Source organism: Nerophis ophidion, linkage group LG26, assembly GCF_033978795.1.
Source record: "Nerophis ophidion isolate RoL-2023_Sa linkage group LG26, RoL_Noph_v1.0, whole genome shotgun sequence".
Lineage (NCBI taxonomy): Eukaryota > Metazoa > Chordata > Actinopteri > Syngnathiformes > Syngnathidae > Nerophis > Nerophis ophidion.
This window is the reverse complement of record NC_084636.1, coordinates 6,214,318-6,231,209: the sequence shown is the minus strand read 5'-3', so window position 1 is coordinate 6,231,209 and position 16,892 is coordinate 6,214,318. Positions and strand designations below refer to the sequence as shown.

At 39.3% G+C, this 16,892-nt stretch overlaps 1 protein-coding gene across 10 annotated transcripts in view; it reads left to right on the top strand.

Annotated features, from left to right (window-relative positions):
- kif1aa (kinesin family member 1Aa) overlaps positions 1-16,892 on the top strand; it is a 132,893-nt gene that overhangs the window by 52,294 nt on the left and 63,707 nt on the right. For all 10 annotated transcript variants that reach the window (XM_061887869.1, XM_061887865.1, XM_061887872.1 and 7 more), the window contains 11 exons: positions 2,458-2,537; positions 2,613-2,688; positions 5,160-5,239; positions 7,178-7,284; positions 7,477-7,557; positions 9,106-9,286; positions 11,094-11,166; positions 11,684-11,774; positions 14,008-14,156; positions 14,215-14,387; positions 15,377-15,520. In XM_061887869.1, the coding sequence (XP_061743853.1) occupies positions 2,458-2,537; positions 2,613-2,688; positions 5,160-5,239; positions 7,178-7,284; positions 7,477-7,557; positions 9,106-9,286; positions 11,094-11,166; positions 11,684-11,774; positions 14,008-14,156; positions 14,215-14,387; positions 15,377-15,520 (1,235 nt within the window). The remainder of the gene's footprint in view (positions 1-2,457; positions 2,538-2,612; positions 2,689-5,159; positions 5,240-7,177; positions 7,285-7,476; positions 7,558-9,105; positions 9,287-11,093; positions 11,167-11,683; positions 11,775-14,007; positions 14,157-14,214; positions 14,388-15,376; positions 15,521-16,892) is intronic.

Sequence of the window (16,892 nt, the reverse complement as noted above, 5' to 3'; positions counted from 1 at the left end):
TCTTATCATTAACACAACTTCTTGAACAGGTGTGGTAGAAAACGGATGGATGGATTAAAAATGCATGAGAATGTTTTATAATTTTAGCATTATTTTTAACACTGTGATTACAGGTGGAATTATTCATTACTTATCGTGTTAAGCAACGTCAGGTCAGATTTATCCGAGAGCCAGATGCAGTCATCAAAAGAGCCACATCTGGCTCTAGAGCCATAGGTTCCCTACCCTGTTCTAGTTCTTTCCTCAATATTGTACAATATAAATCAAACATCAGAATCACAATATGCAATAAAATGCTAAAATAACCATTAGCAGCATAATTATGACCTATACAAAGCAGTCTGTGCACTAAATGTGCTTATGATCTAAACACATAAAAGTACATTCAATACACAAATGTGATCATTAGTTTAAGTCATAAACCTTTTATATGGAGGATTGAGAATATGCCACAAAGACTGTTGCACTGAAGAAAGATGAATGCTTAAAGTGCTATTGTCATAAATATGGACTCACCAATTGAGCTTCCACAGTCAAACACAGCTTAATGACAAAGAATCTGGCACTGGAAGTCGGCTCTATAAAGTTACAAAATAGGCAAGTAGTTTAAAAAAACCTCAGCACAATATTTCAGGTGAAAACAAGGTTTAAAACCTACCTCGAGCAGAAATGTAATCGATCTCTCATGTCCTGTCTCTTGGCTACTTCCTGCTATCGGCTTATAAGCACCACTAATTGGACCGTGGCGGTCACGTGACACGGGAGGAGTGCACAGAGTTGCCAAAGATTAACTAGAGCAAGAGCATACCAGTCACTTTCGGCTATCGGTATATACCTACAGCTGATTGGACTGTGGCGGTCACGTGACTAGGAAGTGCGCAAAGAGTAAATAGAAAGGCAAGAGCCTAATAGTCTCCGCAAATGTATTTGACACTAGTTAGTATCCATGAGATTTTGCTAAGCTACTTGTTAGTCTCCATGAAATGTAGCTGAGCTACTAGTTAATCTCAATTAAATGTAGCTAACCTACAAGTTAGTCTCTAGGAAATGTAGCTAAGATACAAGTTAGTCTCAAGGAAATGTAGCTGAACTACTAGTTAGTCTGTTAATTGTAGCTAAACTACTAGTTAGTCTCCATGAAATGTAACTAAGATACTAGTTAGTATCAATTAAATGTGACTAAGCCACACATTCTTCTCAATGAAATTGAGCTAAACTACTAGTTATTCTCCATTAAATGTAACTACGCTATTTGTTGGTCTCCATTAAATGTAGATAAGCTACTAGTTAGTATCCATTAAATGTAGCTAAGCCACTAGTTAGTATCCATTAAATGTAGCTAAGCCACTAGTTAGTATCCATTAAATGTAGCCAGGCTACTAGTTAGTCTCCATTAAATGTAGCCAGGCTACAAGATAGTCTCAATGAATTGTAGCTACACTACTAGTTAGTATCCATGAAATGTATCTAAGCCACTATGCTACTAGTTAGTCTCCATAAAATGTAGCCAAGCTACTAGTTAGTCTCCATTAAATGTAGCCAAGCTACTAGTTAGTCTCCATGAAATGTAGGTAAGCTACACGTTAGTCTCCATGAAATGTAGCTAAGGTACTAGTTAGTCTAAAGGAAATTTAGCTAAACTACTAGGTAGTCTCCATTAAACATAGCTAAGGCACTAGTTAGTATCCATCAAATTTAGCTGAGTTACTAGTTAGTCTCCATTAAATGTAGCCAAGCTACTAGTTAGTCTCCATTAAATGTAGCTAAGGTACTAGTTAGTCTAAAGGAAATTTAGCTAAACTACTAGGTAGTCTCCATTAAACATAGCTAAGGCACTAGTTAGTATCCATGAAATTTAGCTAAGCTACTAGTTAGTCTCCATTAAATGTAGCCAAGCTACTAGTTAGTCTCCATTAAATGTAGCCAAGCTACTAGTTAGTCTCCATTAAATGTAGCCAAACTACTAGTTAGTCTCCATTAAATGTAGCCAAGCTACTAGTTAGTCTCCATTAAATGTAGCTAAGGTACTAGTTAGTCTAAAGGAAATTTAGCTAAACTACTAGGTAGTCTCCATTAAACATAGCTAAGGCACTAGTTAGTATCCATGGAATTGAGCTAAGCTACTAGTTAGTCTCCATGAAATGTAGATGATGATTTTAGGTTGTCCTGAATAATTTGGAGGTAATCCTCCTTCTTCATTGTCCCATTTACTCTCTGTAAAGCACCAGTTCCATTAGCAGCAAAACAGGCCCAGAGCATAATACTACCACTACCATGCTTGACGGTAGGAATAGTGTTCTTGGGATTAAAGGCCTCACCTTTTCTCTTCCAAACATATTGCTGGGTATTGTGGACAAACAGCTCCATTTTTGTTTCATCTGACCACAGAACTTTCCTCCAGAAGGTCTTAACTTTTCTTTCTTAACACCACGTGTCTTCATTTGTGCTCCATGTCAGGAAACGGAGAAGATCATTGCCGAGCTCAACGAGACGTGGGAGGAGAAACTTCGCCGCACTGAAGCCATTCGAATGGAACGGTGAGCTCCCGTTTATAACCCCCCGACCACCACAATCCCGGCCCGCTGAGGCCCCGGCCTGATCTGTGTCTGCAGGGAGGCCCTGCTGGCAGAAATGGGCGTGGCCATGCGGGAGGACGGCGGGACAGTGGGCGTCTTCTCCCCGAAGAAGGTAATGAGACGTGTGTGACATCACGCGTTGCCATGACGATAAAAAGGCTTAATTGTTCATCCCTGAAGCCACCCGACAGAAAGCCCCAAGCTGTCTTTATTGACAATGTGGGCCTCTTTTCCCCCAACGAGGTGTGTAGCGCGGGGTGCGGAGTATGGAGTGTGGGCTGCGGTTTGTGGAATGTGGGCTGCGGAGTGTGGGGTGTGGGGTGCAGTTTGTGGAGTGTGGGGTGCAGTTTGTGGTGTGGGGTGCAGTTTGTGGAGTGTGGGGTGCGGGGTGTGGGGTGCAGTTTGTGGAGTGTGGGGTGCGGGGTGTGGGGTGCAGTTTGTGGAGTGTGGGGTGCGGTTTGTGGAGTGGGGTGCGGGGTGTGGGGTGCAGTTTGTGGAGTGTGGGGTGCGGGGTGTGGGGTGCAGTTTGTGGAGTGTGGGGTGCAGTTTGTGGAGTGTGGGGTGCAGTTTGTGGGGTGTGGGGTGCAGTTTGTGAAGTGTGGGGTGCAGTTTGTGGAGTGTGGGGTGTGGGGTGCAGTTTGTGGAGTGTGGGGTGCAGTTTGTGGAGTGTGGGGTGTGGGGTGCAGTTTGTGGAGTGTGGGTTGCGGTTTGTGGAGTGGGGTGCGGGGTGTGGGGTGCAGTTTGTGGAGTGTGGGGTGCGGTTTGTGGAGTGTGGGGTGCAGTTTGTGGGGTGTGGGGTGCAGTTTGTGGAGTGTGGGGTGCGGAGTGTGGGGTGCAGTTTGTGGAGTGTGGGGTGCGGAGTGTGGGCTGTGGGGTGCAGTTTGTGGAGTATGGGGTGCGGAGTATGGGGTGCGGAGTGTGGGTTGCAGAGTGTGGGGTGCAGTTTGTGGAGTGTGGGGTGCAGTTTGTGGAGTGTGGGGTGCGGTTTGTGGAGTGTGGGGTGCGGTTTGTGGAGTGTGGGGTGCGGTTTGTGGAGTGGGGTGCGGGGTGTGGGGTGCAGTTTGTGGAGTGTGGGTTGTGGGGTGTGGGGTGTGGAGTGTGGGGTGTGGGGTGTGGAGTGTGGGGTGTGGGGTGTGGAGTGGGGTGTGGAGTGTGGAGTGTGTGGTGTGGAGTGTGTGGTGTGGGGTGTGGAGTGTGGGGTGTGGAGTGTGGAGTGTGGGGTGCGGAGTGCGGGGTGCGGGGTGCGGAGTGTGGGGTGCGGAGGGTGGGTTGCGGAGTGCGGTTTTCGGGGTGTAGGGTGCAGGGTGTGGTTTGTGGAGTGCGGAGTGTGGGATTTGTGGCGTGTGGTTTGGTGTGTGGGGTGCGGGGTGAGAGGAGCGGAGTGTGGCGTGTGGAGTGCGGCGGTTGGAGTGTGGGTGACACTCCTATTTGGGCAATGTGTGGCACTAACTGCATGAGGTTTTGCTTTGACCACTGGCAGACATTGCTTTGTGATATGCTAAGGTACTAGTTAGTCTCCATTAAATGTAGCCAGGCTACTAGTTAGTCTCCATGAAATGTAGCTAAGCTACTTGTTAGTCTCCATTAAATGTGACTAGGCTACAAGTTAGTGTCAATGCAATGTAGCTACGCTACTAGTTAGTCGGTATAAAATGTAGCTAAGCTGCAAGTTAGTCGGTATGAAATGTAGCTAAGCTGCAAGTTAGTCGGTATGAAATGTAGCTAAGCTACAAGTTAATCTTGAGGAAATGTAGCTAAACTACTAGTGAGTCTCCATGAAACTTAGCCAAGCCACTAGTTAGTCTCCATGAAATGTAGAGAAGCTACAAGTTAGTCTAAGTTAATTGTAGCTAAACTACTAGTTAGTCTCCATTAAATGTAACTAAGCTATTAGTTAGTATCCATTAAATGTGACTAAGCTACACATTATTTTCAATACAATTCAGCTAAACTACGAGATATTCTCCATGAAATGTATCCAAGCCACTAGTTAGCCTCCATTAAATGTAGCTATGCTACTAGTTAGTTTCAATAAAATGTAGATAAGCTACTATTTAGTGTCCATTAAATGTAACTAAGCCACGTGTTAGTATCCATTAAATGTAGCCAGGCTACTAGTTAGTCTCCATGAAATGTAGCTAAGCTACAAGTTACTCTCTATGAATTGTAGCTAAACTACTAGTTAGTATCCATGAAATTTAGCTAAGCCACCAGTTAGTCTCCATTAAATGGAGCTAGCTACTAGTTAGTCTCCATAAAATGTAGCCAAGCTACTAGTTAGTCTGAATTAAATGTAACGACGCTACTGGTTAGTCGCCATAAAATGTAGCTAAGCCACTAGTTATTCTACCTGAAATGTAGCTGATGATTTTAGGTTGTCCTGAAGAATTTGGAGGTAATCCTCCTTCTTCATTGTCCCATTTACTTACTTATTTAACTTGTTAAAGTACCAATGACTCACACACACACAGTAGGTGTGGCGAAATTATTCGGGAGGTGAGGGGAGCAGTGAGCAGCAGCGGTGGCCGCGCCCGGGAAGTAATTTTTGGATGATTTAACCCCTTGTTTCATGCTCTCTGTCAGACGCCTCATCTGGTCAACCTCAACGAGGACCCCCTCATGTCCGAGTGTCTGCTCTACTACATCAAGGATGGCATCACAAGGTGAGATGATTACCAGCTTAGGACTGCTTATACCAATGTGTTGGTAACAAAATGCATTTCCATACTTTTCAGTGCTTTTCTGAAGAAAGGGGACCACAAAAAAAATCATTGTTGTCTTTATTTGAGCAAAAAAAACGTTAGGGTACAGTTAACATATGTTTATTATTGCAATTTAGTCCTCAAATAAAATAGTGAAGACACTAGACAACTTGTCTTTAAGTAGTAAGTAAACAAACAATGGCTCCTAATTAGTCTGCTGACGTACGCAGTAACATATTTTGTCATTTGTCAACCTATTATTTTGTCTACCTTATTAAAGTTAAAGTACCAATGATTGTCACACACACACACTAGTTGTGGCAAAATTATTATTATAGGTGTCACCCTCATGTCTCCACCTCGTTGGTGCCACCACAGTAATGGACTACAGACTGCGGTGAAGTAGGCCGGCTTCGTCGCGTGAAGAAGCCTACAATTTTTGGTTGTGTTTTCCGGTCCATTCGCTGAATGGCGATATACAATATATCCATCCATCCATTTTCTACCGCTTATTCCCTTTCGGGGTCGCGGGGGGCGCTGGCGCCTATCTCATATATATCTCTCGATATTTTTTCCGTAAAGTAAAAATAAAACTAGATACCTGAGATACTAAGTATGTCATTATTATGACTTAGTAAGTCAAAATAATGACTTACTAAGTCAAATTAATGACGTACTTTAAGTAAGCGTTTGCAATAAGTTTTTGAAAAAAAAGTTAAAAGTAGGGCCACATGCTGCCATACCGTATTTCCTTGAATTGCCGCCGGGGCTCTAATTAATTTAAAACCTCTTCTCACTCCGGCACTTACCAAAGGCATGCGGTATAAGTAAGCATGCACTAATTATTTTAAAACCTCTTCTCACTCCCGCACTTACCAAAGGTATGCAGTAAAAATTTGAGTGTGATGTAAGCTTGGACCTTAAATCCTACTGAATAGCTCTTAATCTTCTTCCTTCTATGCGATTTCAAATTACCGGTATTGAAATCAGTCTCCTCCATTTTGAAAATGATGACAGGAGAAGTGTGAATCGTGACGTCACAAGTTTGACCAGGCGGTAATACTAAGCATGCGCTAATTATTTTGGGAAGGGAGTTTGACCCGGCAGTAATTCAAGGCAGGCGCATACTATTTGTGCTGCGGCAATTCAAGGAAATACGGTATGTTCAACTCATCATTCTGAATTTATTTGGGAAGCCTGTAGTTGATTTTTATTATGTAAATGTTATATTTTTATCAACATGTGATAGCAGGGACCCTGCCATTCAAAACTAGGCTGCTACATTGCTAATGATTAATGTAACTTTAGCTGAAAAAATAGTACAATAGCAATAGGAGAGACTATTCATCCCTGAACACCATGGAGTTCATGTAGGCTTTACGATGCACTTACATTATTATATCAACTATCAGAGACAGAAACTCTTTATTTAACACAATGTACTTTTTTTGCTGCTTCAACACAGCTCAATCAACACAGAAAAAGGTAAAGTGAAATAACTTAGTTGTTAACTGTAGTTCAATAGTGCTTTTTTTCTTCTCAGACACACACACATACGCACAGTGAGTTAACGTTGGCTAAAAGCTAAATTAGCCTTCACCTCAAGGACTGCGAGCGAGCTGAGCTGCCGCTTATGTTTCTAGAAGGTCAACGAGCTCATAGTGATGTTACTAGTAGTTGACTGGGAGGTGTTTATTATAATTCCTTGAGAAGTCTTATGTTGACTGTTTCCACAGTAGTACCATGTCTTGTATGTACTCATAAGTCTTATGTTGACTGTTTCCAGACTAGTACCATGTCTCGTATGTTCTCAGAAGTACTATGTTGACTGTTTCCACACGAGTACCATGTCCTGTATGTTTGAGAGAAGTCTTATGTTGACTGTCTGCATGTTCTCAGGGTGGGTCGTCTGGACGCCAGCAGCCGCCAGGACATCGTCCTCAGTGGTCACTTCATCAAGGACCAGCATTGCACCTTCACCAGCTGCACTGATGAGCAGGGAGAGAGTGGGTGCTCTTCACCTTATTAACAATCTGTGTGCACGGACAGAGTGGGTGCTCTTCACTTTATTAACAGTTTGTACACAGGGAGAGAGTGGGTGCTTTTCACCTTAACAATCATTATAAGATTCTGTGCACAGGGTTAGAGAGTGGGTGCTCATCACCTTAACAACCATTAACATCTTTGTCTGCCAGCAGCCGTGGTCCTCCAGCCGTGTGAAGAAGCCCTGACCTACGTCAACGGCAAGAGAGTGACCCAGCCCACAGTTCTCAGATCAGGTTGTCTTCGTACACCAGACTTTTTTTTTACACTGCCTAGATATTTTTCACAATCATTGTTGTACTTTCAGGCTCCTCTCAGGTTTGGTCACAGGGAAATGTTCAAAATAATGTTAAACATAAGTCATACATTTTATTTTTTTTGCCATAAATACTGCTTTTTAAGGCAAACACAAAATATGCAACATTTCCCCCCCAAAAAATATTCAAAGTGGAATATTTTAAAGAAATTGTAGCCTTAAGTAGGTCAATAATTTATAACTACATTGATTTTGATAAATTATTATTTTTTAACAATGACGGTTTGGAATGTATGTACGTGTATATGTATGTGTTTATATATATGTATGTGTATGTATATATATATGTATATATGTGTATATATATACATATATACATAAATATGTATCCATCCATCCATCCATTTCTACCGCTTATTCCCTTTCGGGGTCGCGGGGGGTGCTGGCGCCTATCTCAGCTACAATCGGGCGGAAGGCAGGGTACACCCTGGACAAGTCGCCACCTCATCGCAGATATGTATATATATATGTATATGTGTATATACATACATACAGTATATATATGTATATTTATATTCATGTATGTGTATATGTATGTATGTATATATATGTATGTATATATGTGTATATATATATATTTATATATGTATATATGTGTATATGTATGTATATATATACATATACATACATATATACATATATATATATATACACATATATATGTATATGTGTATATATATATACATATATGTGTGTATATATATACACATATATATACATATATATGTGTATATATATATACACATACATATATATGTATATATACATATATACTGTATATACATACATATGCACATATATACATATATGAATATATATACACATTTATACATACATATATACATATTCACATACATACATATACATATATATACATATACACATACATGAATATAAACATACATATATATACTGTATGTATGTATATATATATATTTATGTGTATACATATACATATTTATGTATATATATACATATATATATATACATACATATATGTATATATGTATATATACATATATATACATATACATATACATATACATATATATATGTATATATGTATATATACATATATATATGTATATATACATACATATATATGTATATATGTTTACATATTGACTATGTATCATATATATATATATATATGTATGTATATATATATATAAATATATATATATATATGTATGTATATATATATATATATATATAAAAGTAGGTCAATAATTCATAACAACATTGATTTTGATTTGTTATTATTTTTTAGCAATGACAGTTTAATATAAAAAGACAGTCTGCATAGCAGCTTTGTGTTATAAGTCATTGTTGCATTTCCCCTGTATGCTCTTTTATTCCACTTTTTGATGCTTTTTAAAAAAAGTAATCTTAGGATGTGTTCGCACATGGCCGCAGTTTGGCCATCTCACCTGTACCCTAATACGCTCCTCTCTTGGCTGGTGTTCAGGAAACCGCATCATCCTGGGGAAGAGCCACGTGTTCCGCTTCAACCACCCGGAGCAGGCCCGAGCTCAGAGGGAGAGGACCCCCTGTGCCGAGACCCCCGCAGAGCCCGTGGACTGGGCCTTTGCCCAGAGGGAGCTGCTGGACAAGCAGGGCATTGACATGAAGCAGGAGATGGAACAAAGGTGATTGGTCAGAAAGTGGAAGGAAGGAGATGGAACAAAGGTGATTGGTCAGAAAAGTAGAAGGAAGGAGATGAAACAAAGGTTATTGGTCAGGAAGTAGGAGGAACGAGATGGAACAAAGGTGATTGATCTGAGAGGAGATGGAAAAAAGGTGATTGGTCTGAAAATAGAAGGAAGGAGATGGAACAAAGGTGATTGGTCCGAAAGTAGAAGGAAGGAGATGGATCAAAGGTGATTGGTCAGAAAGTAGAAGGAAGGAGATTAAACAAAGGTGATTGGTCAGAAGGTAGAAGAAAGGAGATTAAACAAATGTGATTGGTCAGAAAGTAGAAGGAAAGAGAGGGAACAAAGGTGATTGGTCAGAAAGTAGAAAAAAGGAGATGGAACAAAGGTGATTGGTCAGAAAGTAGAAGGAAGGAGATGGAACAAAGGTGATTGGTCAGAAAGTAGAAGGAAGGAGATGGAACAAAGGGGATTGGTCAGAAAGTATAAGGAAGGAGATGGAACAAAGGCGATTGGTCAGAAAGGAGATGGAACAAAGATGATTGGTCAGAAAGTAGAAGGAAGGAGATGGAACAAAGGAGATTGGTCAGAAAGTAGAAGGAAGGAGATGGAACAAAGGTGATTGGTCAGAAAGTAGAAGGAAGGAGATGGAACAAAGGTGATTGGTCAGAAAATAGGAGGAAGGAGATGGAACAAAGGTGGTTGGACAGAAAGTAGAAGGAAGGAGATGGATCAAAGGTGATTTGTCAGAAAGTAGAAGGAAGGAGATGGAACAAAGGGGATTGGTCAGAAAGTATAAGGAAGGAGATGGAACAAAGGAGATTGGTCAGAAAGGAGATGGAACAAAGATGATTGGTCAGAAAGTAGAAGGAAGGAGATGGAACAAAGGAGATTGGTCAAAAAGTAGAAGGAAGGAGATGGAACAAAGGTGATTGGTCAGCAAGCATAAGGAAGGAGATGGTACAAACATGATTGGTCAGAAAGTAGAAGGAAGGAGATGGAACAAAGGGGATTGGTCATAAAGTATAAGGAAGGAGATGGAACAAAGGAGATTGGTCAGAAAGGAGATGGAACAAAGATGATTGGTCAGAAAGTAGAAGGAAGGAGATGGAACAAAGGAGATTGGTCATAAAGTAGAAGGAAGGATATGGAACAAAGGAGATTCGTCAGAAAGTAGAAGGAAGGAGATGGAACAAAGGTAATTGGTCAGAAAGTAGAAGGAAGGAGATGGAACAAAGGTGATTGGTCAGAAAAGTAGAAGGAAGGAGATGGAACAAAGGTGATTGGTCAGAAAGTAGAAGGAAGGAGATGGAACAAAGGTGATTGGTCAGAAAGCATAAGGAAGGAGATGGTACAAACATGATTGGTCAGAAAGTAGAAGGAAGGAGATGGAACAAAGGAGATTGGTCAGAAAGGAGATGGAACAAAGATGATTGGTCAGAAAGTAGAAGGAAGGAGATGGAACAAAGGAGATTGGTCAGAAAGTAGAAGGAAGGAGATGGAACAAAGGAGATTCGTCAGAAAGTAGAAGGAAGGAGATGGAACAAAGGTAATTGGTCAGAAAGTAGAAGGAAGGAGATGGAACAAAGGTGATTGGTCAGAAAAGTAGAAGGAAGTAGATGGAACAAAGGTGATTGGTCAGAAAGTAGAAGGAAGGAGATGGAACAAAGGTGATTGGTCAGAAAGTAGGAGGAAGGAGATGGAACAAAGGTGGTTGGACAGAAAGTAGAAGGAAGGAGATGGATCAAAGGTGATTTGTCAGAAAGTAGAAGGAAGGAGATGGAACAAAAGTGTTTGTCTCCAGGCTGCAGGAGCTGGAGGAGCAGTACCGCAAAGAAAGAGAGGAGGCCAACAACCTGCTGGAGCAACAAAGACTGGTAAGTTACTGTTCAATCAATCAATCAATCCAGGTTACTGTTGTTCATTCATGGCAGGTTTGATCATAAAGTCCACCTTTACAACACAACAACACTCAACAAACAAACCTCCACCAATCCGGTTCAAAAACACTTTATATTTGTGTTAGTTTGCTTTTATTTTGTTAGCTAGCAGCTCTCATTAGCCTACCTTTGGTAGTAGCCTGAGCTGCTGTCACTACGTCAAAAGTAGTTCCTTTTGTTTTAGCTCTGACAATAACAAATTGGCTATAGCTTGCTTAATATGCAGGTCACAGCATGTAGATAAAGCCATCTCGGAGCTTTCTTAAGAGTGCCATAAAGGTGAAATTGGAGAATACCAGTGAGAGTTTTAACCATTTGGTGTATTTAGTTTTGATCTTGCAGAGTTAAGGTGTTTGCAGCATTGTTGGCCTGCACCAATAAAACAACATGTCTTCTAATTTGAAATACCTTCTGTGCTCTTTGAGCATCCATGATGTTTCTGCTTCACCTTCAGGACTACGAGAGCAAGCTGGAGGCTCTTCAGAAGCAGGTGGATCGTTATTACCCAGAAGCCCCTGAGGAAGAGGAGGAGCCAGAAGAAGAAGGTGATTTTGTTTTTCCTGAGTGCCCCCACTGGAGTTTACTGGAACTATACCCACACATGTAATAAATACTGGAACTATAGCCACACATGTAATAAATACTGGAACTATAGCCACACATGTAATAAATACTGGAACTATATCCACACATGTAATAAATACTGGAACTATGTCCACACACGTAATAAATACTGGAACTATACGCACACATGTTATAAATACTGGAACTATACGCACACATGTTATAAATACTGGAACTATACCCACACATGTAATAAATACTGGAACTATACCCACACATGTAATAAATACTGGAAGTATGTCCACACATGTAATAAATACTGGAACTATACCCACACATGTAATAAATACTGGAACTATAGCCAGACATGTAATAAATACTGGAACTATAGCCACACATGTAATAAATACTGGAACTATAGCCACACATGTAATAAATACTGGAACTATAGCCACACATGTAATAAATACTAGAACTATAGCCACACACGTAATAAATACTGGAAGTATGCCCACACATGTAATAAATACTGGAACTATATCCACACATGTAATAAATACTGGAACTATACCCACACATGTAATAAATACTGGAAGTATGTCCACACATGTAATAAATACTGGAAGTATGTCCACACATGTAATAAATACTGGAAGTATATCCACACATGTAATAAATACTGGAAGTATGTCCACCCATGTAATAAATACTGGAAGTATGTCCACACATGTAATAAATACTGGAAGTATGTCCACCCATGTAATAAATACTGGAAGTATGTCCACACATGTAATAAATACTGGAACTATATCCACCCATGTAATAAATATTGAAACTATACCCACACATGTAATAAATACTGGAACTATACCCACACATGTAATAAATACTGGAACTATATCCACCCATGTAATAAATACTGGAAGTATGTCCACCCATGTAATAAATACTGGAAGTATGTCCACACATGAAATAAATACTGGAACTATATCCACACATGTAACAAATACTGGAACTATATCCACACATGTAATAAATACTGAAACTATATCCACACATGTAATAAATACTGGAACTATATCCACACATCTACGGTAATAAATACTGGAACTATACCCACCTATGTAAAAAATACTGGAACTATACCCACACACGTAATAAATACTGAAACTATACCCACACATGAAATAAATACTGGAAGAATATCCACACATGTAATAAATACTGGAACTATATCTACACATGTAATAAATACTGGAACTATACCCACACATGTAATAAATACTGGAACTATATCCACATATGTAATACATACTGGAACTATACCCACACTTGTAATAAATACTGGAACTATACCCACACATGTAATAAATACTGGAACTATATCCACACATGTAATACATACTGGAACTATACCCACACATGTAATAAATACTGGAACTATATCCACACATGTAATACATACTGGAACTATATCCACACATGTAATACATACTGGAACTATACCCACACATGTAATAAATACTGGAACTTTATCCACACATGTAATAAATACTGGAACTACACCCACCCATGTAATAAATACTGGAACTACATCCACCCATGTAATAATTATTGGAACTAAACCCACACATGTAATACATACTGGAACTATACCCACACATGTAATAAATACTGGAACTTTATCCACACATGTAATAAATACTGGAACTATACCCACACATGTAATAAATACTGGAACTACATCCACCCATGTAATAATTATTGGAACTAAACCCACACATGTAATAAATACTGGAACTATACCCACACATGTAATAAATACTGGAACTATACCCACACATGTAATAAATACTGGAACTATATCCACCCATGTAATAAATACTGGAACTATATCCACCCATGTAATAAATATTGAAACTATACCCACACATGTAATAAATACTGGAACTATACCCACACATGTAATAAATACTGGAACTATATCCACCCATGTAATAAATACTGGAAGTATATCCACACATGTAATAAATACTGGAACTATACCCACACATGTAATAAATACTGGAACTATATCCACACATCTATGGTAATAAATACAGGAACTATACCCACACATGTAATAAATACAGGAAATATACCACACATCTAGTAAATACTGGAACTATGTAATAAGTACTGGAACTACAAAGTCAATGTTGTTGTAACCTCCAGTGGCGTGGAGCGACAAGGAGCGAGAGCTGGCGGTGTGGACCTTCCGCAGGTGGAGGTCTTACCAGTTCACCTCCCTGCGGGACCTTCTGTGGGGTAACGCCATCTTCCTCAAGGAGGCCAACGCCATCAGCGTGGAGCTGAAGAAGAAGGTGAGAACATGGCGTGGATCAAAGACTCGGAATAACAGGTCCCCTATGCACCTCCCAGGTCCAGTTCCAGTTCGTGCTGCTGACAGACACCCTCTACTCGCCTCTACCGCCTGACCTGCTGCCGGCCAGCAAAGACCTGGACCACGCGCACTGTCCTCAGACCATGGTCGCCGTGGAGGTGCAGGACCAGAAGAACGCTGCCACTCACTACTGGACCTTGGAAAAACTAAGGTCACTTAAGCTTTGACTTGTCACTCTGTCACAACAAATACACATACTCTTACAACTCCTACAAGGGAATAATAAACAACAAATATACATACTTTTACTACTACTACGAGGTAATAATAAACAACAAATACATATGCTCTTACAACTACTATGAGGGAATAATAAACAAGGCATACTCTTACTACTACTGCAAGTGAATAATAAACAACAAATACACATACTTTTACTACTTCTCCAAGGTAATAATTAAAAACAAATACACATACTCCTACTACTACTACTAAGAGGGATTAACAAACAACACATACACATACTTTTACTACTACTACGAGGGAATAATAAGCAACAAATACACATACTCTTACTACTACTAAGAGGGAATAATAAACAACACATACTCTTACTACTACTACAAGGGAATAATAAACTACAAATACACATACTTTTACTACTACTACAAGGTAATAATAAAGAACAAATACACATACTACTACTACAACTACTAAGAGGGATTAACAAACAACACACACATACTTTTACTACTATTACAAGGGAATAATAAACAACAAATACACATACTCTTACTACTACTAAGAGGGAATAATAAACAACACATACTCTTACTACTACTACAAGGGAATAATAAACTACAAATACACATACTTTTACTACTACTACAAGGTAATAATAAACAACAAATACACATACTACTACTACTACTACCACTAAGAGGGATGAACAAAAAACACTTACTTTTACTACTACTTTGAGGGAATAATAAATAACACATACTCTTACTACTACTACTACAAGGGAATAATAAACATCAAATATCAAATACACATACTCTTACTACTACTGTTCAGAAGTCCTAATGCTTGCCTGTTCACCGGGTGTCACTAATGTCATATTTCTACTATTTCCGCGTGAAGGTCCCAAAGATGGAGTGGTAGATTATTTAGTGTGTAAACACATTGTTGTTCTTGCAGGCAGAGGCTGGATCTCATGAGGGAGATGTATGACCGCGCCGCTGAGGTTCCTCCTGCCACCACGTCAACAGACGATGGCGAGAGCGCCATGACGGGCAGCGACCCTTTTTACGACCGCTTCCCATGGTTCCGTCTGGTGGGCAGGTACGTTCCTGTGCACGGACTGGGTAGAGGAGGGCTTTCATGCCGGGGGGTCAGCACTCGTGCTTCTCTTCCCTTTCCTGCCCGGATGAGTGCAAGCTCCTTCATGGTCATAACATGGAGCCCTGCTGTGTTGTGATTGGTCCCTCACTCATGTTATGAGTCTTGCAGCCCCATGGAGATGTTTAGACCATTAGTTGTCACCTTTGATACGTCCTAATAGTTGATTTGTACACCAGCTCTTAGTTGGGTTTTTACAATAAATTATATAATATATAGTGATACTAATAAAACATTTTACACTGGGCTTTGAGATTGTCCAATCAACAAATAATAACAAACATAACATTTCATGCTAACTACTGATAATCCAAAACATTTATATAATACAACTCCCCAATTACACAACGTAATGTTAATGACAATTGGCCTGGATGCCTGTAAATTTCTCCTTAAGACATTTAAAAAAAAAAAATATATATATATATATATATATATTTTTTTTCCTTCCATATATTATCTGTTTTAAATGTTCAGTTTAGTTTTAAACCTTGTTCTATACTGTAGTTTTTAGACATCACACAGCAAACAACATGTAGACTAAGTACACATGCACATTGTACTACTACTACTACAAGTAAATAATAAACAAGTACACATACTCTTAATACTACTTTGAAGGAATAATAACAAAAACACATACTCTTACTACTACGACGAGGGAATAATAACCAACAAATACACATACTCTTACTACTACTACAAGGGAATAATAAACAAAACATACTCTTACTACTCCTGCAAGGGAATAATAACTGACAAATACACATACTCTTACTACTACTCCGACGGAATAATAACCAAAAAATACACATACTCTTACTACTACTACGACGGAATAATAAACAACAAGTACACATACTCTTACTACTACTACGACGGAATAATAAACAACAAGTACACATACTCTTACTACTACTACAGGGGAATAATAAACAACAAATACACATACTCTTACTCCTACTACAAGGGAATAATGAACAACAAATACACATACTCTTACTACTACTACGAGGGAATAATAAACAACAAATACATATACTCTTGCTACTACTACGAGGGAATAATAAACAACTAATACACATATTCTTACTACTACTACGAAGGAATAATAAACAAAAAAAACACATTCTTACTACTACTACTACCAGGGAATAATAAACAACAAATACACATACTTTTACTACTACTACAAAGGAATAATAAACGAAACATACTCTTACTACTCCTGCAAGGGAATAATAACCAACAAATACACATACTCTTACTACAACTACGACGGAATAATAAACAACAAATACACATACTCTAACTA